Here is a 25,129-nt window from a genome sequence, read left to right on the forward strand (position 1 = left end):
TGTCTGGTATTTTATGTGTTAAATGAAGGTGTGCAGTACACTGTTTCATCTGAGTGTAAAAATGTAATCTGTTCTGCTAGGGCAGTCCCTTCTCCTCCAATAGCTCCCATTTGTTGGTCCCGGCGCTCTGTGTTGACAGATGATAGCTTGAAGTCGTCTCCTTAGTTTGCCAGCTCTATGTGTCACTTTCAAGTCCCATTAGCCGCTGGGACATGCTGGAGCACCCTCTCGCACACACATACACTATCCCAACCACTGCGTGTCAGTGTCTGCAAACGAACCCTCAAAATATGTTCCTTCCATTCCACATTTTATTTTCCCTTCTCCATTTTTACACTTTGCATACTCGCAGGTGTTTGCTGTGGAAGATATTTTGTTTTAATTCAGCGTGCGCTGCAGTTATCTCTTTTGCTCCCATTCTCTGTGTCTTTCTTTCAGGTTCGAAGCACGGTCAACAGGATCAAGGAGAGGAGAAAAGCGCTTAATTTTTCAGTATGTAATCTTCCATTTTCCTGTGAACAAGTGTGTGTGCACGTCTTTATTCTGTTGTGTGTGTGTGTGTGATAAACACTGGTGTGACAGACTCAATTTTCCTTACAGCGTTCGCTTCTCATGAAAAAAAGAAAGAAAAAAATCCCTACTACAGCAATGCCACAAAGAGTCTCTGTACATCGGCTCACTAGTCGACAGTCCGTGTTAGATGCCCTTATACATCAAACATACACCCATAATAACCCCCCCTTCCCTGCCCTCCTCACTCTCCCCATTGCATCACCTTCATCGTAGCAATGTCAAGCTCCACGGTGGGTTACAAGTTTCTAATCCAGGACAAGCCGTCCCCTGACATTAAAGTGTCAGGCCAGTATTTATACCTTGGTGGACGCCGTTTGGCTGAAATTGTGGGATGCTGCACGTGTGTCTGTGGTGTGTGTGTGTCTTGGGAGATTATAGCCTAACCAAAGGACATTAAAAGTAGTCACAAGTCTGTAGCACACACAAACATGCACATGTCAGACACGCATACGATTGCAAACCTTAACGTCTTGACAAACTCTCATTAAACTTATCCCCAACCTCATCTTGCAATTGCATACACAGGTGCATGTGCATGAAAAGCCTCTGCTCCCATTGGAGCACACCACACAGCGCCTTTCTCTGTACTCTAATCCACATATGTGACCCACCTTATAATAAAAAAGGAATGCAATAAATAAGTTGGTTAATTAATGTTTTCTGCATGTCTCCCTGTATGCATGTCTATGCAATGGGGTTGTGTGTTTGGGGGAGTTGGGGGGGACTTGCCTCCTGGTGCAATCTGATATATTGGTTGCTCATGTTATCAGTGAGCCCCCCCATCTACCATCATTTTTACTGCTTCCTCTCCCCTCTGTGGCGGCAATTTTCCAATCCTGCTGGGTTCCGCTATCAGAATGCGTTTTTTAGCCATCACCGCTGCCTGACAGTTTTTAGCTAATGCTATCTTGTGCTATAAATCCTGCTTGAAATACTGTATCTACCTGTCCTTTGGTTAGATAGGAGACATTTGGCTCTAGATGACCGCACATGCCCCTATATATCCCCTTGTTGTAAAACATAGGATTGGGTATTGTGCCTTGCCGGGTGAGGGATAAAGAGGCTTCAGCGTGTTACTGCATATGGGGTCATTTGAAGACAAATGGCTCTTTAGAGATAGAGGGATTTATATGTTGCATTACTCATGAGTGAAGATTTACCCCGAAAAGGATGATTCACAATAAATTCATTTTAGGAATTGAAAGTGGTTATTTAAATAACAAAAGACCATTTTAAGCTTTCATTGTCCTTTTATACCTTTATCGTAAAAACATTAAACGTAGCCAGTACTAAGCCGAGTTATGTCAAAGCCACCGCAGTACTGACTTTTGGAATATGCCTTCATCTCTAGGCTGATCATATGTTAGTACAGTCGTGTAGTGTCTCTAAACAGTGCAAAGGATATAAATGCACAGTATTCTGCAAAAACCTTGATCCACCCATCATTTCTTTATATTTTGCTAGGAAAAGGGGAAATATGTATAGAGATTTCTTGAAATATGCAAAAATAAATGGAAAAAAGTATATAAGGCAAAAACAGAGTTTGAAAGTGGATATTTTGTTTCACTATCTTTACTCTTCAACGCAGCCTGAACTCTCACAAGCAAGCTTGTCATTTCTTATGCTTTTACTGCACTGGCATTGTGTTTCTTATGCTAAACAATGAAGCTGTTGCCAATCACACCTTTCCAGATTATGTGACTGTACTTTTCTGTGTTTAGAATTCCATGAATGGTGGCACAGTCTCTACCACCACAGTTGAAATTCAGCCTCAAACCATGACAGAGCCTCCACCGTGTTTTATACCTCCTGTTTATCTCCGCCATACATATTGATGACTATTTGAACCCACAATTTAAAATTTGGATTCATCAGCCAGCTTTATCTTCTTAATAGTGGTTTCGTCACAGTCAATTTTCTAGTGAGACCATGTCTGATGAGGCTTCAGCAAACAGGAGAGCAGGAGATAAAGGGCCAGATGTATCTCTTAGAGCCTATGTGAGGGCTTTGCTGGATTTTTTTTCTCTATTTCTTAAATAATTTATAGCTTAATGTATCATCCAATCTATTATTTTTTTCAGGGGAGAAAAAACCCACACCAATGATATAGAAGTCTCAAAAACCCACAAAACCTGTATATGATATATTGGGCATTAAGGGGTTAAGGACATAATGTTCATGCTTTCATCAGCTGTAGATAGTGTTTTAGGCCTGCCACTTGTGACCCCCACCAGTCTAGTTTCCTCAAGGACACACTGCATACTGTGCTAAGATATGCTAAGTGTTTGGCTAATAGCTCTCTTAGAATTTTCCATAGTATTTCTTGGTATTTTCCATTTCATTTAGAGAAATTGGAACATTTTTGTTCCTGCTGCCAGTAAGTATTTAAGTTATATTTATTTACTAGTATTTTTCTTCCTGTTATGTGTAGACACATCACTGGTTCATCATTTCAGGTGCTTCAGATGCTTTTTTTGAATACTTTATTGATTCATTCGTCAGTGTTCAGTGGAAATGAGTGTTGGCTCAAACCTTTAGACAGTACTGTATGATGGTCTGGCAAAAACACATAATTTTTCCCTGGTGTTGCAATATTTAACTTTAAAAGTCATTGGTCTTGCTATAGTCTGCTATCGTTGAAGAATTTGCAGGTGGCTAGATTTAGAACGACTGATTAATCTGCTATACATGGCTGTGAACTGTGGGAGAAAGCTGGAGCACATGGAGAAAAACCACACAAGCACAGGGAGAACCACCTACTTTGACAGCTTCTTGTATAAATTCCACCCAACCTAATCACACACTATCCCCTCTTTAATTCCACACCACTGCTGACCTCTTTAGCCCTTTTCCTCTACTTGGGTGTGGATCTCAAACAGCGTTTTCTTCTTGTTTGACCCCAGGGATACACACACACATACACACAGCCACTTTGAACAGTGTCGCCTGTCTGTTTGATACCTCGTACCTCTTGACCCACCCTGACCTTCTTGTACACTCACAGCCAGATTGCTTTGTGAAATAAAGCTGTCAGTTGTAGGACCCAAATAAAAAACAACCCCCCCTTAGTGCTCCATGCCCCTGACATCACTGAAATATAGATATAAATTGGAAGTGGATTAGTTTTTTTGATCTTAATTCAAGTTTTGACAAGACATAGGAAGCTACATGTAGAAGTTACAATTTAAAAGAAAAAAAATGAATGGGACTAGAATTTGGTGTTGGTGTTTCCTTTCTTGTCTTTATCTGGTAGCACAAAAATATGTGTTGCATTTGCATTTGCCTTTTTCTATTTGCAGTAAGACAGAAGAGCAGGATATAAAAGACATTCCAGTCTGTTATAGTACAGTACAAGACTTAGGAAACCCTGGAACCTTGTTGTTGGCCTCCTTGACCCCACAACTCCGTTTGAGAGCCGTGCAAATAAGTGGGTTTTGTGTGATTGCAGTTTATTTTGGTCTGGATGGAAGATGCATGTGCATGGTATAAAACAAAGAGCTAGCTCTTTCACTTAATTTTCTACATCAGCTGCTCTAGCTTGCTGGCCACACTGTGGGAAGAATAACACAGTACGTAACAATAGCCTATATGATTTTTTGAAATCGTGATTAGGGGTAATCAAGGGAAAAAAGGCATAATTTAACATGAAATATCTACCACTCGTCCATCTGAGTTTAGTACACATTTCCTAATATATGTTTATGTATTTATTTTCCAGTTTTTCTTGAAAGTACTGTTAAAGTACTTTTCTTTAACATTTTAAATGCATAAGAGTGCCAAGTGGAATAGATACAGAAGGCAGCAACATAAGAATGATGATAATTGTATATATAACTAATTTGTATCACTAATGGGCAATTAATAAGCTGCTGATGATACTGCTTTCTTATATCTTATAGAACTGTGCCAGTTCCCGACCATCCAGTTCAGTTACCAACTCTCGTCCTGTCAGTTTCCCTCTTGGAACAACTCCAAGCCAGGAAGAGGAAGGCTATGCTTGCAGCACCACGCTAGGCCCGGCAATGCAGGAAGAGAACAGCCAAGGTGAGCTCTGACTCCAGTGTCATGCAACTGTAAGTGGTGTTAGTACACCAACTTTGAGATGAGGCAGGGTTGTCGTTGTCATCGTTAATCATAATATAATTTGGGGTCTCAGTCATTCAGTAACCTGGAAATTATTAGACCACATTCACAATCCTGGAAAAGTAAAAAAAATGAGAGAAGTTGTAATGTCCAAAAATCACTGTGCAGCAGTGATTGATTTCTGTCCAGTGATAAACATTGAAGACCAATCATGGTGCATGTATAGTTGGCAGTCATGAAGGAAACTTTCTATTGTTTCTTCTGATTAACTAAAAAATTCATTTAAAAAAGACTTTTGTCTCAATTTAAACAGTAAAAGGGCCACATTTCCAGCATAATGATTCCACCTAGAGAAATGTAAAGCAGTTACTGTATTGTATTGCTTTAAATAGTAATCTTTGTCTTTTCTTGTATCACTTTAAAATGTAATACAGTTGCCCTTTTGTTTGGCAGTTGTAAAAAAGCAAAGCCTTCTCTGATTCAGTTTTCCACACAATCTTTTCTAGTTTTGCTCAAAAGATGTGCAATAGCATGCAGTCTTTGGAGCTAAACATAATAGCAGGTCACAATATTGCTTGCTAATTTGATTATTCTGCTGGCCTTACTTCTCAAAAAGCACAACCAACCCACCATCACTTAAAAAGAACAAGGAAGGTCACCTATTCTGTGATTTCTTTAAAAAAGTATTATTATTTTTGTTATTTGAATGAAATTTTCTTTTCTTTAGAATAGCTGAAATATTTTCTTGGTCGTGTGTCTTTGTACTTCATCTTTTTAAGACGGCAGCACCTGTAGCCTTGGTTGTCAAAATTTTCTGCTCAGCAGTAGATGTTTTCAAGTGAAGGACTTTAATTTTCAGAAGCTTTTTGAAAGATTTTTTTTAAGGAAGCAGTGAGAGTGACTTGTTTAGCGGGGGAAGGGTGGCAAAATAGGCAGCCAAAAGATGTGAAGATGGGGTGTTATTGAATACGAGACTCTAAAGGTTTATTTTCTGTGCACAGATTATAAATTAAAAACAAAACTAATAAAACACTAAATTTGTGGGGTGCAACAGCCATCCAATCAGTTTCGTCTTCATTATGGTATGGAATCTATGCATGCAGTTCAAATTAAAATGCTTTTCCATGTTTTTTTTTTTAAGGGGCATTGGGAACAACGCTGCACTCTTAACCCATTATTACCAACACCCCTGATCAGTGTCCAGTTGAATTGATTACATAATGCATTGGGTCTGAAAGCCACATGAATTCATTGATGAGTAATTGATGAAAAATTTCAGATTTTACATTTGCAAAGAAACAAAAGACACTTTAAGTTTTAAGAATCTTGCATATCATCATATTGTCTACTACAAGAAAAATAATGCCATCTCTATACTAGTGCGACACCATCCCTGGGAGTGTACCTCATGCCTTTGATTCATATCACATTATTTTGAAGAAGAATACAATGACCTCAGTGCATATATTGAAACTTGGACATCACTATACTTGGACCTGGATTATAGGTCTGAAGGTTTGGTGTTGCAACTTGTGCGATCCCATGCAAGATGATCTGTAGTTTTGATTGCAGCAGTGTAAGTATATTCCCCCACTAGCATATCTGCAAGGCATTACCGCAAAGCGTTCTCAATCTGAGAGTAGTGGCTGGCCCTATTGAGTGAAATCAGACATCTAAAGTATTCTGTTAAACTTTAACACTAACCAGACACCCTGGATTCAATCTAGCTGCCTGACCCATGCTGCACTCAGCAGGGTTGAAACTCCTTTTATTGTTGAAAAGATCGGCGATACCAGTTTCAAAGAAGGGTAAGAAAGCGGTAGAGGTCAATCTCAGGTTTCACTCTGTCATTTTTATTCTTTTTGCTCACTTTCTTTTACTGTTTACTAAAAAGTAAACAGTATTGAAGCCAACAGTTTAAGACCTGTGAATGTACTTATATGGGAATATATTTGTGAATATAATGTAATTGTGTATTTGACATGGCATGGACTCTACAAGTTAGAAGCAAAACTGATAACTTGACAATCTTTAGAAGACCTTCTACAATCTCTACAAGACAGCCTTCTTTTAAAAGTGCTTTCTTCTATTTGGAGGCTTAGGACAACAAAATCACCAAAACTCCACAGGTCATCGATTTCTACTTATGCCCAAATAAAAAAGTTTAAATTTGTAATAATTTAATTCTAAAAAGTAAACTTTCATATATTCTATATTTATTAGATATAAAGTAAAACATTTCAGACAGTTCAGACAGATTATAGGTTTTTTATATTCAAAAATCAACTATCATTTTTTATTATGCTTTCTGAAACAGGTCTCTCTTGTAAATTTGTGTCAGCCCCACAAAATCCAGAGCCTTAAGGGACTCAGGTCAAATCTCATCCACCCCAATGACTCAGCCACCAGAGTTTTTTAACTATCTTATTGACCTCAGCCACAGTAATGGGTGAGCCACCCCCCCTCATCTCTAGACTTTTAGACTTTACCTCCTTTGCTGGAGCCATACGATTCTTAAGATCCTCCAGGCACCTTCCAGACTAGGTTCTCTGCAAGATGCTCCCAGTGCACCTGCACTATACACCAGGCCTGTACAGCATCGTTCCCCGCCACCTGATCCAACTCACCACCAGGTGGTGATCAGTAGAAGCTCTTCGCTTCAGCTGAATGTCCAAGACATAAAACTGTAGAACTGATGATACAATTACAAAATTATTTATTGATCTGTAGTCCAGATTATCCTGTTGCCAGGACTGAGCATTGTATTATAGGCAAACTTTCATGGGACAAAAGCCTAATAACAGAAGGGCTTTCCACTGTTATTTCCCATGTAGTACGTGAACATGACAGTGGAGTCCGCGGATGGGGCACCTTCCAGTGACCCACCCAAGGACTCATGAAAAGGCCAGTACCGGTACCTTTGAGTTGTCAGTCAAGGCCCCTTCCCCAACCAAAATGTATCAACTGGGGTTATTTTGTGTATTGGAAATGTCTGAATTAGGCAGATTTTTCCATTTAGAATAGAGCAGAGCTCAGCAACCTTTCTGATGATGAGTGCCATCTAAAATTTCCTCAGAAGTCAATGTGCCATATGACTGCATTAGCAATAAATTTTAATAACGCTCTATATTAACAGTTACACACTATATAGAACAACTTTATAGAATTATATTTGTTCGCAGATGTTGGCAGCTATCAGGAAATAGTTATAAGCTATATTTGAAACACACAAAAAAATACACTTTTTATCCATAACAGCAAAGGAACTGTACAACAGAAAATACAAATGCTATTTATGGTCTCCTCTCAACAATAATAAGAAAAATAAACTGGGCCAATATGGCATGTTTGTTGATACAGAGATACACATGTTAATGTGATCTCTGGTCTCCCACTCAGAGACACAGGTCTCTGAGTGTCCAGCATTCAGACGGTTACCTGAGGACGCCCTTCGTCTGAGAGAAAATCTGCTCACACAGTTCTGTAGAGCCAAATGTCAATAAGGCCTCTGCAATGTTCTGAAGACAGTTAAACTTTACAGGTAGTGATGTCCAGCAGGTGAAAATGCAGCTCCATGAACACGCACAGCTATGGATTCCAGCTGCAAACTTTGACCCCTACAGACTCGAGCTTTTCAGTTCAATCAGCTGCATTTCGATGTCCTCTGTGTCCAGCCAGTTAATGCGAGACAAAACCAGCTGCTCATTAAAACTTTCTGGTTTGATCAGAAAAGAAAACATTGGTCCATACACCTGAAAGTCCTGAAAACGCACTGTGAATTCTGTCTCGAGTCTACGGATGTATCCGTGTATTTCCGCGGTGCTGATGCTGCGCTGAGCGGACAGCTCATGATGCATTTGAAGTGTCAGAATGTGGAAATTTCAACATTGCTTGAAAAAACTGCCAGCTAGCAACATCCCTCCCACCGGTAGGCTAAGTTATTTTTAGCCAATTACAAGTTGAATCTGGTAGTTGGGGTTGTTAGCTAAGATACTGTCATTAAGAAGCTGCACAACTAATGTGTGTATGCGAGCTAATTTGCGATGTGTACCGCTGGCCCGGCCATTTATTTTTTAATGCACCCTCTCAGATTAATTCACTGCGTGTCGGGCTCGTGCCATCAGTTAACCCTTAGCGTGCCAGCTGTGGCACGCGTGCCCATGGTTGCCGACCCCTGGAATAGAGTATACTCTTTATATAACCTGTATCCTAATAGATTCTCATATTATTAGGATAGTGGTAGAATAGAATAAGTCTGTACAGATATAATTAGAATAAGTAAACAATGCCTTGTTGATTTACTTGAAGAGGCTCCTTATGATTTTCTTTAATCCAGTGACATCTAAATGTTTGCTTTAGTAGAAAGAAGTGAATTAAAGGAAACTGTTCACAAGTTTTATTGGCAAAAAATGCAAAATTGTGTCAAATTTGATTGCTGACCTAAAAATAGGAAATAATCTTTCACCTTTATTTACTTTTTGTAATTGTTAGCCTCATGATTTATGATCTGTATTAGAAAATGTCCATCAGCGAATTAGTCCTTTTGTTGCTAACCATGTGTCGTTAGAGGACCTAGGACAATCGAGCATCATATTACAATCTAGGTCTTGAGTAGATAAATATTATGTGGGTAAGAGTTTATGACACTTACAATAATGATATTCACATTTGAAAAGTACATATGCTGTGAGTTATTGCTCCTTGTTGCTGTTCTGTGCACCTCTCAAACTGTGATTTATAGCATTTCCTTTGCAGCTGATCTACATGATCCTCAGCAGTATTACCGCATCTCTTATTCATATGGGGCACAGTATATACAGTCTATATGCCACAGTTACATGACTGAACCTGCCATGCACCAAGACAAATTAAACTGAGCAGGAAAAAATAATGTTTTTGATGTAACACAACTGTAGAAATAATGGAGTGTCAGATATTATTACTTAGCCCATTTGGTGCTCTTCCAATTTGCTGCTGTGCTATGAAGTCCACTGCAAATGCAATCACCTGCATGTGATTTATTGGGACTTGGGTTGTTGGCCAAGAACTCCACTACATTGCTATTATTTTCTTGCTGTAACTTCTATTATTACTGTTCTAACACAGAGTGTGTGATGCTGTGAAAACGCTAATATACTAGTTGATCCATTTCTCAGAGTGACAAGCAGGCATTTCTAATGCTTGATTGAATCAGTAATAAATTCATAAAATAAAAAAAATCTGGCTTTTTTAAAAGTGACAATTTTATAATGATTATGTATTCCATTAAGGTACAAATAACAAACAGATAATTTTCTTTTTTCTAACAATAACCATTGGATCTGCTGAGTGATACTGGTATCTTACATATATACGGTCAAGTAGTAATTGTTTCTGAGTGGGTGTAAATTTCTGCATGATTGGGACAAATATTCAAAGCAGACAGTGAGTTATGTTAAGGAGTGATATTCAGTGAGAAATCGGAAAGTAAAGCACGTATTTGCCACGAGGAAGGACATGCGCGTGATGAAGGAACAAAAGGGGAGTAGGCAGTGAAGTATGGGGACTGGAACTGAAAGGGATGTGCAGATGTTGGCGTAAGTTTTTGATCAGAAGGCCCCACGTAATAGCTGTGTGGAAGGTTGCGAGGCGAAGTAATGGTAGGTCACTAGGTCACATCATCTCTTTACTTTGTTAAAGAATCTTATTCAGCAAAGACAGACAATTGGTCATCTTTCATTTGGTGGTTCGTGTTACGAAACTCAGAGGTTATTTAGCTTTTCTGTTGGGTCTCCTTTGCTTCAGTGGACTGTATTATAGAGCTTTCTATGGCTTTGTCACTCTTTTTTGTGTCCAGTTAATATCTAATAATTTCTCAATGTATTTTTATTGCAGTTCTAGTTGTGCACTTTATAGATTTTACTAAAGGTCTGATGTAATTTTAATTTAAAACCTACAGGCTCAGTTATAAACAAAGAGAAACTGATGGGTCACCTGCCCCAAATTCTTTTGCTTTCCAGGTGACTATAATGAAGAAAAGGTGTTGTGAAGTGTTGTGCAGTCTTATAAATTTATAATAGTAAACCATATTTCTGGTATCGTTTCCAGTTTGAGTAACCTTACTTGTAGGAACCATATGCCTGCACATTGCTGACATCTGACACCCATTTCTCTTCCTCTTTTTAGAACATGTGTTTCTCAGTATATCTTGCAATTAGGGGCCTTGTTAATAGAAAGTGGTGTGGCGGTATATTGCATGCATCTTCTGCAGATTACACACAGATCACACAGACATTACCAGAGGGTTGTCTCCCCCTTACATCCCTCCACCCGGACACCATCACTTGTCATGCATGTTTAGCCCAGTTCATTGACATGCAACAGGATCCCCTGCTCCAGAAATGCACAAAAAAATTGAAATATTCCCTTGTGGAATGACAGCATGTTTCAATTTCACGTGGGTGATTGCTGTAGTATCGCTTTCTGGATTTGCATGACCACGTCTATAGGCCAATGATAATTTCACAAATAAAACCCTAATTCACTTGTTGTTAAACAATAATGTTAACATTAGTAGCTGTATCATTACGTTATGAACAGCAGTTTAAATACATGGAAGCTGATTTAACATTTACAAATGTTAAATCTGACACAGCTCAACTAAACAATATCTAAGCTGCTAGTGATGAACACCTGTTTGACCCTTTTATTTCTGCACGTCTTTTGTTTTAGTTAGATATGCATATGTAAATCTGTCAAAATGAATTACGATTAAAATTTCCTTGATTGCAGATTGTGTAAAATGAATTGAAATGCGATTACAGCTTTTCATAATGTCAAGTTATGATATCCTTGCACCTTGCATACAGGCCGTTTGTAATTACTGTTTATTTTTCCACTTACAAGACAAACTTAAATAGCTCAAGTGTGTGTCTGGTGTCTCTGTTTTGACTTTTGAGTTTTTCTTTGGGGACACCGAATCTACTTCAGGAAGAAGAAGAAGAAGAAGAATCCATTGATATCAAATTGATAATTGCCACAACCAAATCACAGATCCTGGAGGAGAGGTGTGCATGCATGTGTCTCTGTGACAGAGAGGTATTTGGCCTCTGAACGGCAGCTTGTGTTCAACGTCTCGCTGATGCAAAGTGATGTGTGCTAATTCTACATCTGCTTTAACCAAACAGGGCTCAAAAGTTCAGCCAAGTCCCCCCCAAAAAATCACTTCCTCACAAGTTACCTTCCCTTCCTCTCTCTCTGTACATGAATTAAAGTGTATTTCCCTTGTATCAGTTTTGAAGAGATTTTGAAGTGATAGACGAATAACTGGTTAAGTCTTTGGGGTTTGGTGTGTGCTTGTGCGTGCACGTGTGTTTGTGCAAACTGAGACTTGGCTCGTTGGTTTGGATGTTTAGAGCATGTGTGGCCCTGAAATGTGTCCTGTCATGTGGGCTTAAGCTTTGAGGAGTTGATTGTAGCCTCGCAGTGTAAATACCCAAACAAACAGCCAGCGGTCAGTTTGCCATGTATTTACATTCCTCTTCCTCTCTCCAACTCGGTTTCTCTCACTCATGCTCTTACATCTGATTTGTTAACTGGCATTCATCTTTCTTCTGCTCCGCCTCTGTCTGACCTGCTCCGCTTCCATGGTGTCGCTTTTCTATGTAAAAAATCTCTTGGAAATTCTTAGGCCATTTGAAACACTTAAACAACTGCATTTCCTGAACTTGTATTACATCCTGACATTTTGTTATTTATCACCCCCAATAAGAGAAACCCCGAGATGAAATATTGAACCCATTTGGTTGTTCTTAAGTGGCTTTAAGCGCAACTGTTTATGCATATTCGCCCAACCGCTACCGAGCGTTCCAAGCTTTACGAATTTGTTTTCCACAGCTGTTCTGCATAACAGCTCCACACTATCATGCGCAGGCGAAAGTCTGGTGGAGAGAATCTATTCATAATTCAAAGAAACAACACGGCACAAGCTGTGGCGTTGTCAGATATAACAAATTGAGGAGGAAAAGAGTTGAATTTGTATCTGCTTATGGAGGTTGACTACATTATACATACTGCAGGAGCCGCTGAGTGTGGGGTAATAGGATATATGATGGATGGCCAAGCTGCACGGGCTCCCATTCCTCTGGGTTATTCATCTATTTATCTGCTTATTTATTTATTCCTTCACCCAGAGAGACCCTCACAGACCTAAGATTTGCTTAAGGTGCATAATAGTTCAAAAAAGGAACACTGGTCAGTATGGAAATGGGTTTGAGTTCTTGAAGTCCTCTGTTGGTCTTGTGTCAGCTGCACTGATGTTCACTGGGCCAGCAGTTTGTTGGGTTTTATTGCCTCTTTTGAGTACACTAAACTACAAAGACGTTTCGCTGGAAACTTTTTCCAAACCACAAATTAAACTCATATCGCGCACACTGAAACACCCATGCGAACTTGTCCAGTCGAATTTCAACACAGCCAAGTCTTTGTGTCTTGTGTCTGCTGCATGCAGATGCTTTAGTTGTTAGCGATGAGTCACGTGTAACTCTTTTGCTGTTGAATCCCCTGAAAGCATTTTCACATCTTTGGCTGCTCAGCAATCCCACGATGTGTAAATGTGTAATATTATATTTTAGTTTATGATGTCAAAGAGCATAATAGTTCAATTAAACCTAAATGAGATCAATCAAACCGAGACACCTGAAAAAAATATTAGATTGATTTAATTCAGTAGCAATCAGCTGTCCAACATGAAACCAAATCTTCAGGGATTCCTGTGACATAGAGTCAGCACCCGCCACATTTAATCGTCAGCTAAATGCCCTTTATGTTTAACCCTGTCACTGCTCCACTATCAAGGGTGTCATTCAAGGTCCTGCATTTGGCCAGGCGTAGGTCACCTCCCCTGGGTCAGGCTGTTTTGTAGGTTACCTCTACCCCCTCCCAGCAAAGAGGGTACAGAGTGCTCTAGTAAGTGTGCATTTCATAAAGGAGAGCCACAATATGGAGTAGTTTCTTCTATGCAAAATCAACCTAAATTAGAAGCTGTATGTTTCCATTCTGTTAGTGACCTATCCAGGGTATATTCTGCCTCTCACCCAAAGTCAGCTGGGTCCCTGAATTGCAAACATAGTTGAGAAAATCGATGGGTGAATGGATTTCCATACTTTCTCTTTTTACATGCACATTTTAATGTATGTTTACACACATTACACATCACACAAACCAATCTTTTCTGAAAGTATCTTAGCATAGTGCTAAAGCATTTACCACTACTTCCATCGTGCTCCTTCGCCACCTCGAACATTTTTCCATCATCCCAATCTAAACCGCCGATGGCAACGACATAGCTGCTAGCTTACGACAAAGCAAAGTGGGGAAAAGGGAGAGAGGAAGGCAGTAAGGGGGTGGGGGTGGGGAGGTTAGGCCGTAGATCAGGGCAGGGAGGATGGCGGCGAGACCAGGAGGTGACAGGGGAATAACATCCCTTTCTCCTCAATCGACAGGGACCATAACTCCTGCCTCTCCAGGGACAGATTGAGAAAGGCAATAGCCCTAGGGGCTGTGAAGCACGGATGCTTAGGAGAATTGAAAGTTAAAAGAAAAACGCAGTTTGCCGAGCCACTGCCACTGATTGAGCCAACAGCAACACTCGTAGCTAGTGGAATTTTGTCTCATTTCTTCTAATTTTAGAGCTACAATAGAAAGGCCCAAGTAGCATACCATTTATATTGATTCTCAAACGACAAGTCCCCGGGGTTATTGTTGAGCATTGCACAATTTTTAGACCATGTTCTTCTTAACTAGCTGGTAGTATGAGCATGTCTTGCTTTTGCAGTGAAATGTTTTTGGATCGGAAAGTCAGAAGATGACATGAAAGTGTCTGAGTTGCACTTCATCCTTTTACTTCTTTACTTCTAGTTTTGCAGTGATCTTGTGAACTTGGTCATTGTTGCGACACACAAAAATAAAATTTAACAGACTAAACCTAACCCTGTAAAATCATTTTCAAGTTCCTGAAGTGTAGCCACATGATAGATATGCTGACATACTTGCTGTACTAATTATATACTAATTATATTAGACATGGACTAAGTCAATGACATGCCAGTTCTAGTGTGCCCTAAACCTGCATTCTTTCTAATGACCTACAGGAGGCATACACACAGACTTTATTCAATCTCACACAGGGGAAATTCACTGGTTATAGCAGCACAAGGGACAGGAAGAAAAAGTGAAGCAGAGATACATTAGACAAATTAAAATAGAAAAAATAAATAATACGAATGGTACAAGAAAAGTTTTTAAAACAGCTGAATTTGAACTGTAGAAGATCAAGTTTTCAGGGCAGCTAAATAAAGGTGCTGACCTGGTGCATTACAGTTTCTTTGTTTGGTTCAACTTTTACACAAAAGCAATAAAAAGCGACAAAAAGAAGACTGGAAATGCGTAAAAACTGTAGGAATAGCGACTAGCCAGTTATGCTGTTTAACTGAATCAGCAAATAAATCACATCATCATAGAATCTATTATAGATTATAGACTATATATATATATATATATATATATATATATATATATATATATATATATATATGTGTGTGTGTGTGTATATGTGTGTGTGTGTATATATATATATATATATATACACATATATATATACACACACACACACACACACACACACACACACACACACACACACACACACACACATATATATATATATATATATATATATATATATGTGTGTGTGTGTGTGTGTGTGTGTGTATATATATATACATACGTACATATTTGTTTTACGTACATCTTATCTCCTTTTATAACTTTCTTCACCTTTAAAAAAAATCTCTGTCTCAGTTTTGGTGTCTTTCTTTTCTGTGGTCGTTTATCCAACTTCTCTCCTCCACAATCATGCTGCTATCTTTGGGTTTGGAGCAGCTGGACAGCAGAGGGAGGCAAGGACGTAGCAGCTTTTATAGCTTGATCAATTTTACAGTGGCTTACCGAATAGCTTTTAATGCTGTCCTTTATTTTCAGTTGTAAGCTGCAGAGTGTCTGCTGCTCCAGAGCTGATGTAATAGCTTGCTAGAGAGAGAGAGGGAGAGAGAGACAATAAATTTTAATACATTGTCTCTGGAAAATTACACATGTTTAATCATTGATTTTTATTGGCTCATCATGATAACATTATCCCAGTGGGTGAGAGTGGGCTCATAAAAGAAAAGTGACTGAATTAGTTATGACATTTTAAAGACTGCATTTGAGAAAATTAACCACAGGCATAACCCTTTTTTTTGGTCTAATACACTGTTTATGGATTGGTGTGGTAACAGTTATATCCATGGACAGTTTGCCATTCAAACCAATTTGTAACCATTTAAATCTTACACTGCTGTGAACTGTAACCTAGCTGCTCTGCTCTTTAATCTGCCCTTACGTCACCTCTTCTGTTTGGGAATTCATCATTGAATGGAAATTAAATTTGTAAAGAAGGACATGAAAATGATTTGGAGCAAAGACCAATTGTGTCACCATCAGTTTGAGATTAAGTCTACAGCAAAGACCGACTGATAAGAGCCATTTGGCCTATTTTTATCCTTTACAGAGACTTGAAAATGTTCCCATTAATAACTGAAATTTAGTGCTATTAAGTTTGTGCAAAGTTTGTATAAATACAAAGACATATAGAGTTTATTTCTTCCTTGCATTGCACCTGCTCTTTAGTTGTCCTATATTTTTTTTTAGCACCCTTGTAGGGTGAACCCTTTTTTCTGCTCTTCTTTTCATCTTTTGTGTGTCCTATGTTTGTGTGTATGGTTATTTATTTATTGATAAATTTGACTGTTAACCAGATGAAATTAGAACGAAAAAGCAATGCATGTTATTTATACCTGATGTAATGAAGCTCCTGACGTACCCGCACTATTATTATAATCTTTGCTTTGGTCTGCCTTTAGCGCTGTCACATTCTCTGTGATTTCACCTCAGTGACTACAGTATAGTGCAAGAAAGGTGAAATTTAAGTGTGTGCACCAAGATTTATCGACTGCATATAAAAAAGATATCAGGGTCATTAAGTCCAACTGTACTGCCATCAAGCTGATGAAAACTGGCAAACACATACTCTTCATAATGCCTGCGGTGTGTGCTTGTGTGTGTATAAGAGATGTGATAAGGTAGATTGACTTCTAATATAAATGGTAGAGGTGTCTACTGACACCCGTATAGCAGTGCCCTTTGTGTCCCTGTCTGGCAACCTTATTCTGTGCTTGTGTGTGTAGGGATACTAGTTCTCTTGTGTGTGCAGCCATTAAAGATTTGTATATCCTTGTGTGTCTTTGTTTCTTTCTTTATTTGTTACTTGGTACTTTTAGATACTATTGTTTGAGATGCACAAGAGAGTAACTTTGGATAAGTTAGAGGTGAATTGAGGGAGCAAATGTGTGAACATGTGTATCCACAAATTTCTTCATGCATGTTTGTTTGCTTCACTGACACACACACGCTCACACATAAATACACACGCACACACACCACATAAAACACACAGGTTAGCCCTCCTCTACACCGGCACCTGCTCCGCTGAAGGTGAAAGAAGTGCTCACTTGAGCTCATTGAAAAGTAGATGTGACAGTAAATTTTTCAGGCCCTTGTGAGATGGGAGATCTTGTTATAGCATTCAGGATGGGGGTCAGGGCAGTGGCTGCTTGATGATTGAGGAAAAGAGAAGTAAATTCATTCTGCTTCGGGCACTTTGTCAAGTGCCAGTAGCTTACCGTTGAGAGCCACTCACCCATCACCGTGTTACGGCCCCAGAGGTCACATCCACCGCCATAAATCTGCCTCGCCTCCTCGCCTGCTAAACCTATTGCCTTACCCTGGCTGAGCACGAGTAGGGAGAGAGGCTGCAGCTGCTGCTACTGCTGCTCATAGTCACTCAAATGAAAAAAAAAGGCAGAAGGGAGGATATAGATTCTTCTTTTGATGCTGCTGATGGTGTAAGAGCAGGACACTGGGTGTGCTGTGTAACAGCACGCGAGAGATGTGTCCATCGGGACGAACGGTTCTGTTGTGTGCATTCATGTTTGAAAGGATGGAAGTATGACTATAGATGTTTCTAAAGAGGGCTAAGGAGGGCTCACATGTTTTATTTGTGTGTTTAGAGTTGGGTTGAGATTTGTGCCCAGTCTTCACTGGGACGGGAAAATGTACCAGAAAAGTTGGCACTTTGAAGATGCAGAGTCAGCTCTTATGAAACAACTGTGAAAGGAATAACTGACGTTTGTAATCAGTTATTCTAATTCTGCAGCTGCCTTACTCTTCCTGCATGTCAACATCAGAAACTTTCTTATCCTAGTCTAACTATATCCCCGTCGAAACTGATACGCCTGAGCTCAATCAGCTCATCATGCCTCCCCTGAAAGGAGTGAACTGGGTCCTGAATTGTTGTTGTTGTCATGTGCAGGATGCCAGTGAAAAGCTGTGTCCGTGTGTGTGTTAAGACAACAACGGGAACTAAAAGGAAAATGCTGAAAAGTGTTGAAACGTGGTCAGGTTTGTCATGCCTCTTCTATAGTGGTGCCAACCTCCACTTCCACCACCAGCTCACTCACCTGCTCAGCCCGAAACCGCAGGTCGGGGCACACGAGGGACCTGCTCTGCCTGAGACGGAGGTCGCCACCTTCAAAATAGCTCAAGAATAGTGCACAGAGAGCTTTATGCATCCGAGCCTTGCATCACCAAGCACAGTGCAAAGCATTGCATGCAGTGATGTAAAGCACGCTGCCACTGGACTCTAGAGACAGTGGAGACGTGTTCTCTGGAGAGGAATCACACTGGCAATACAATAAACCCATCTGGGTTTGGTGGTTACCAGCTGCATGGTAGTTTTCAGACTACGCTGTGCTAACTGTAAAGTTTGGTGAGGGAGAACTATGGAGTAGGGTTGAACAGGGTTTTTTGGCAATTTAATGCTCCCAGCTTTGTGGGAAGATTTTGGGGATAGTCCCTTCCTGTTCCAACATGACTGTGCACCACTTTACAAAGCAAGGTCCATATAGACATGGATGAGTGAGTCTGGTGTGGAATAACTTGACTGGCCTGCCCAGAGCCTTGACCTCAACCTGATAGAACACTGAGTGAGGACTGCGAGCCAGGCCTTCTCATCCAACATCAGTGTCTGACCTCACAAATATCGAAGAATGGTCAAAAATTCCCATAAACAACCTGAACCTGTGAAAAGCCTTCCCAGAAGAGCTGAAGCTATTACAGCTGCCAATTATGTCACTCAAGGCAGACGAGCAAATACTTTTGGCAGTATACTGTATATGACTTCTCTCCATGAAAGAGCTTTAACCTGCATTTCTGGGTGGCACAGAAAACTTTGCTCACAGTCAATGATTTCTGGAAGTGTTTCTGAGCCCATGCAGTGATTTTCATGGCAGAGTCAAGCCTGTTTTTAACGTAGTGCTGGATGAGGACCTGAAGACCACAGGCATCCAGCATGGATTTTTGTCGTTGTCTTTTGCGCACAGAGATTTCTTCAAATTCTTAGAATCTTTTGATGATATTATTTACTGAAGATGAAATATTTAAAGTCTTCCCAGCTTAATTTTTTCTGAGATTGTTCCACAATTTGTAGATGCAGTGTTTTTTTTGCAGAATTGACTCTACCTGTCCAAGACACTATTTTCATAACTAGTCATGTTACTGACCTGTTGCCAGTTAACCTGATTAACCTGAGCTTTCTTTTAGTGCCATTTCCTTTTACAACCCTATTCCAACTCTTCTGAGACATGTTGCTGCCATGAAATTCATTCATTCATTTTGCATTAAATTGTAAAATGCATCAGTTTAAACATTTGATATGTTTTCTGTGTCCTGTTGTTAATGAAATATGGATTTGTGAGACTTGCAAGTCATTGCAGTCTTTTTTAATTTACATTCCACACAGCATCTGTCATTTGGCGGGCTTTTGGGATTTTTGGTTGTTTTTTTTATTTTCCAAAAGAGCTTCCTCATACTATAATTGGGAGAGAAGAAGAAATGCATGCCTTGTATGTTCAACATGGTAATAAGTCACTCAACTAAAAAATTCCAAGCACGTGGGTTATAATAGTACCACACATTTATCAAGTGACACATTTTTTTCTTTTTGGACAACCTAAGAAATGTCAATAGATGAAATGGCTGAAAACCAAGGTATGTAAGTTGTTTGTCCTTTTTTGCTTACTGGCCAGATCCCTAAAGATTGCATTTCTCCTGCTTCTCCAAAATTGGTTCCAAGTCCACGTATGAAGACTTGATCCTAATGGTTGAAAGCCTTCAGACCTCTCTATTTCGTTTCTGGAAAATATCCCTTGTGAAGCCAGTATTAACTGGTGAAGGTAACTTTAGTTTAAGAACCATGAACCAAGGCTAATTCTTTTTAATATATGCCAACTGTACTTTGAACTACCAAAACTATTACTTTTGTTATATGGACATGCTTGTCCATATATGTACAGAGTGTGTGTGATTGCTTCTTTCTGAACTTTGTCATTGTACACCATAATTACACCTGCCCCAACGCTATGTGTCCGTATGCATTCTTCTGCCCGTGTATATTTGTGTATGTGTGTGCACTCATCTTCCAAGCTTGTTATATGTAACCAACAGCCTGCTTTCAATATAACCTCTTATTAGATGGTGATTATCCTGCCTGCATCTGGCTTTTTTCAGCAATTGACTGAAAGTTGGAAAGGCCAGGGGCATACTGGGTGGAAAGGAGTGAAAGCTTCCTGTACCTGTACCTGGTTCACAGCTGTCTTTTGGAATGTAATTTTTTTTTTTTTTTTTTTTTTTTTTTTTTTACAATAGCTTTAATGCAACTTGGTAATAATAATAATTGTAGTTTAGCAACTGTCTTACATAATTGTGTTATCCTGGTTGAATCTTTATATTTATATAATCACCAGCAATGTTAAGAGGGTTACATTTGAGAGGTAAGTGAATAGTTAGGGGTGGGTGATATAGCCTCAAGATTATGTCATAATACTTATGTTTTTTGGGATAGTGATAAATAAAAAAATGAAGATTTTACCAGTGAGTGCAGCTTGTTGGATGACAGCATTAACAGCATTTGTTTATCACTTTATAGCTGAAAGTATATAGTTGGATTCAACCCTTTTACATCACCAACATTTGGATTAATAACTGAATTTTGATTGAATATTTTTTCCTAATGACAGCGTAATAGATAGGACTTACATTTTATTTGTTTATTTAATTACATAACTTTGTATCTATAGCTTCTATATCTACTGCATCCAAAACCACAGCTAATAAGTGTCACATTTGGATCCCTTCCATAGCCTGTCCTGTGTTTGTGGTGAAATGATAACGGAGATGCTATAACATGCAAATTGCTACATGTCAGTCTGCAAGCTACTTTATAAAGCAAAACACAGCCAAAATAGGAGGGAAAGAAATGGACAGTACACAGTGTAGCAGGATCCCGAGGGCCTGGCTGGGATCTTTGTAAGAGCCCAAACATCAGCTGTTCTCCAATGGGCTTCCAAAGAGCCATAACAGAGGAACACAATAGACTGGACAGATGGTCCCAAACAAACTGCACTGGGTTTGATGCTATTGAAAGCTGTTTACCTCATGCCAGACGCCAGCAAGTGCAGAGGATGCATTGTGTGATCATTTCTGGATGGCTGAATGTGTGCTTCTGTGTGTTTGAGTACCAGCTTCTGCTGCTTCTATAAACCCCCTGGTCTGTTTTAACCACCAAATGACTTCTCATAGCTGGTAAGATGTGAGAGTGTGTGCACTTTTGTCATAATTAGGCTACAATCAAAGAAAAGACATGATTATTAAATGCAAACCATGAGTGATTTGCACTCAATGGCTGCCAGCCAAGTCTCTGGGCCATGACAAACCTTTGGCTGATAACCAATAACCACACAAACGTTAAACAGACCCCCCCTTAACCTCTTTCTCTGTTTCTCCCTGCCTCCCATGCTCTCCTCCCTCATCTCCCCTTCATCTGCTTTCCTAAAGAGCAGTGCTGACACCTCAGAATGATGAACTCCTTCAGTGCTCTGACCTTTCTCCTTCGGACTAGTCACCCACCCTCCTGCCCTCTACCATGTAGATGAGACAGAGACAGATGAAGATATTTTGTAATGTGTGTGCATGTCTGGGGTTAGTGGGGATGGTGGGCGGGAGTGTCAAGCAGTGACACAGTTAAATTAGTTTTGCTGTTGGTGGATGGTGGCCGTTCCACCTTCAGATCAGCAGTCAACCAGGGAGATTAATCCCGACACTGGGGGCCTGTTGAAGAGCGGTTATGACAGGCCCTGAACCACAAGAACGAGGCAGACAGGTAGACAGACAGAAAGGGCAGATGGGTTCATGACTATGATAAAACCGACCAAGATTGTGTCCATATATCTGTGTGTAACTTTAATGCTTAACATACAGATTGTCAGACAGCCGGGGACATAAAAATGTAAAAGCCGAGTTTCTGCACTATGACATGTACAAATAATTAGTAGGTAGCAAAAATCCTACGATTGACTTATTAAAAAATGTCTGCAATGTCTGCTGGTGCTGCTTCAGACAGTTTCCCTAGCAGATTTAACAAAGATTACATTTTTATTATAGGCTAATCAAAAGAAATCAAGCATGATACCCAGTCGTGATTCTGATTTAGGGCGTGTTTATTAATTTGCAGATTTTTAGCTAGCTATTAACTAGCCATGCAGCATTTTATATTGTATTTAAATTAAATTACTAGTGTAAATTAACGTAACTTCTGACTTAATTAAAATACAGTGGCTAATTGATCTGGAATAGGGTGACTGATTCTTCAAATTGCTGTTAGCAGTATTAGCACAAAAATACACATCTGTAATAAAAAAAAAGAGAACAAACCAATTATTGTTCTGCCTCAAAGTAATACATTTGGATGAGCTGTTGCATTTTTATAATTTACATTTTATTAGTTTCATGGTTATTGTAGTGTTATAAGTATATGGTTAGTAAAGATTTGAGACTGGAGCTAAATTCTGGAGCACATTTTACACCCAAAGGATGGCACTGCAAATCTTTTCGATCCATAGTGATATCAAGGTGTCATGTTAATTATTGTTACTCCATTGAATTCAGGTATTGTGACCATGTGAACCGTCCTTGAACAGTTACTATATCTTCTCATCACTCTCATCCCATGTAATAAAGGCCAAATGAGGATATCAGATACATAGCATAAATTTAAGTGAATGAGTGACAGAAGTTGGTAAGTGTAGTATCATTAGCCTTGTCTACCCATTTTTCTCTTTCTTTCTGTTTTAATTGACTCCAGTTTGTAATCCTGTCCCTTTAGGCCATCCTTTGTATTTCTGTCTTGTTTCCTTCTATAATTGGTTGAGATAAGTGCATCTTACAGGCCACGTAGATGGAAGAAATCCCTGGATTATTCATACTCTGTTTAAGTTAAGGGTTCACATGAACACTAAAACAAATTTGTGTTGTTTATTTTAATAATTTTGCTCAGGTTTTGCCATTTGTTGTAACTGATACCTGCAGATAGTTTGTGAGATAAAAGGCAAAGAAAAATAAAACTTAGTTGCTTAAAGCACATGTGTATTCAGTTACTTTTCAGTAGTGGGAAACACTGTTGGCAGACCTAACTTTATGAGTCTGTTTGTGTCTTTATGTCTTCAGTTGAGGTCTCCATTCCTCGTGTACCAGAGATAGTAGTAAATGGCCAAATGTCCAAAGGCACTCATCTGGATACAGAGGTATGTTACATATACTTTCAGTACAAGTGTGTTTAATCTCTTTAGCTCAAAAATGTTTGGAAGACACGTTTTGCAAGTTTTGAAAAAATGTTGTATTAGTTTAACATATTCAGACAGTTTTCTGAGTCCACACAAGCCTGATGTATTAGACTTTTAAAAGATTACTTTGGTTTTCTAGATTTCTTTTTATGCATAAATGCTGTTAAGAGTAAAAGCACCATTAAAAGCCTTCTATAGCTCATCACACTGTGCAATAAAACTCAAAGATTATTAAAATTATTAAAAACTATTACTGACAAACTGAACCAGGTACTGTGATAAATACACTGACACTACACACAATGACAAAGAAGCAGCAGTAGTCACATGGCACTTACAGTTTCTCCTTCTACACGTAATTGTGATTTCATTCAGACAAATGTGATTTAAAGCCATTGTAACATTAAATTTAACACAAAAAGAACATATTTAGTTAAAAAAGGTATCATTCAAATTATGCTGTAACATGAAAAAAATGAACATAAAAAAACCAAGTGATATGTGAGTGAATTTTATTTTGCCACAGTTACAATATTTTATATTAGTGAGATTTAAAAATGATAAAATATCAGTGCTATTGAGGTTAGAATAGAGTAACTTTAATAAAAACTACTTATTAGGCATAACAAAGATGCTTTTTTATCTCCCACTCCCTCTTCCACAGCCTCACATGCCTGCCTGACTCTCCAGAATAAAATTAAAACTTCCAGATCAGCTCTCTGCATGTCCTCGTCCCCCTGGTGGCCAGCTCTAGAACCACACCACACACTACAAACCCCCATACACGACTGGCTTTATTGTTTATAAAATTATCATTTTAAATGTTTTATATTGAATAGTAAATCATTGAATATCTACAGTTATTTTGACAGTGAAAAACTAAATGTCAGCTTTTATACATGCTGCTTGTTTATAATTAGCTGTGCATGCTTTGTGCTTTCAATCACTGAGAGGTTAATTATCTAACACAAAGGCATCAGTCCGTGCAGGTTTTTTTCCTGGTGTTATCCTACCGTATTCTGCCTCATAAAGTTATACAATTAATCTGATATGATAAAAGGTAACTGTTGGGAAGTGTTGATAACAGTAAAAGTGATAATTGAAAAAAAAGTGATAATTGTCTTATGGTGATTGCTAGCATCGATTCTTATTTAATGTCATAAATCAATTTGTTACCTCCACCAGCTGTTATGGTTTTGGTAATGTTTTTAAGCTTGTGTGCTTGCGTGTTATCATTTTGATTACAAGCACTCGAAAAAATTTGAATGAATATGTATAAAACTTTATAGGGGTGTCAAGTGGGGTCATTTCAATATTTCATTAAAATTTGGTTTAGATCCACAAATGGTCAAGTTAATGAATTATTGGTCAGAAATTGACGAAAAGCTTAGAAACCGTTATAGAAACACTTCTTACAAGTGTGGTGTATGTTGTCACCTGTATAAGGATTAAATATCATTAGCTGTTATACATAACAATTTGAATACATGTACAGTGCATAGTAGCATATATATATATATATATATTTAAAAGTGAAAAGATGTTTTTGAGTTGTGTCATGACTTAACCTCATGTGTAGTTTGCAAAAATTAAGACAGTAATAAAATTGACAAAGTAACGTCTGACTACAAGTTTGAATCTAAAACAAGATGGCAGACTGT

General features: G+C 38.8%; 1 protein-coding gene across 1 annotated transcript in view; it reads left to right on the forward strand.

The window, feature by feature from the left end:
- LOC146372535 (adhesion G protein-coupled receptor D2) overlaps positions 1-25,129 on the forward strand; it is an 87,149-nt gene that overhangs the window by 41,267 nt on the left and 20,753 nt on the right. Inside the window, exons 22-24 of the mRNA XM_084952460.1 lie at positions 439-492; positions 4,473-4,617; positions 23,353-23,429. Coding sequence (XP_084808586.1) covers positions 439-492; positions 4,473-4,617; positions 23,353-23,429 — 276 coding nt within the window. The remainder of the gene's footprint in view (positions 1-438; positions 493-4,472; positions 4,618-23,352; positions 23,430-25,129) is intronic.

This window comes from Perissodus microlepis, chromosome 15 (assembly GCF_051167445.1).
Source record: "Perissodus microlepis isolate ML-2025 ecotype Zambia chromosome 15, ASM5116744v1, whole genome shotgun sequence".
Classification (NCBI taxonomy): Eukaryota; Metazoa; Chordata; class Actinopteri; order Cichliformes; family Cichlidae; genus Perissodus; species Perissodus microlepis.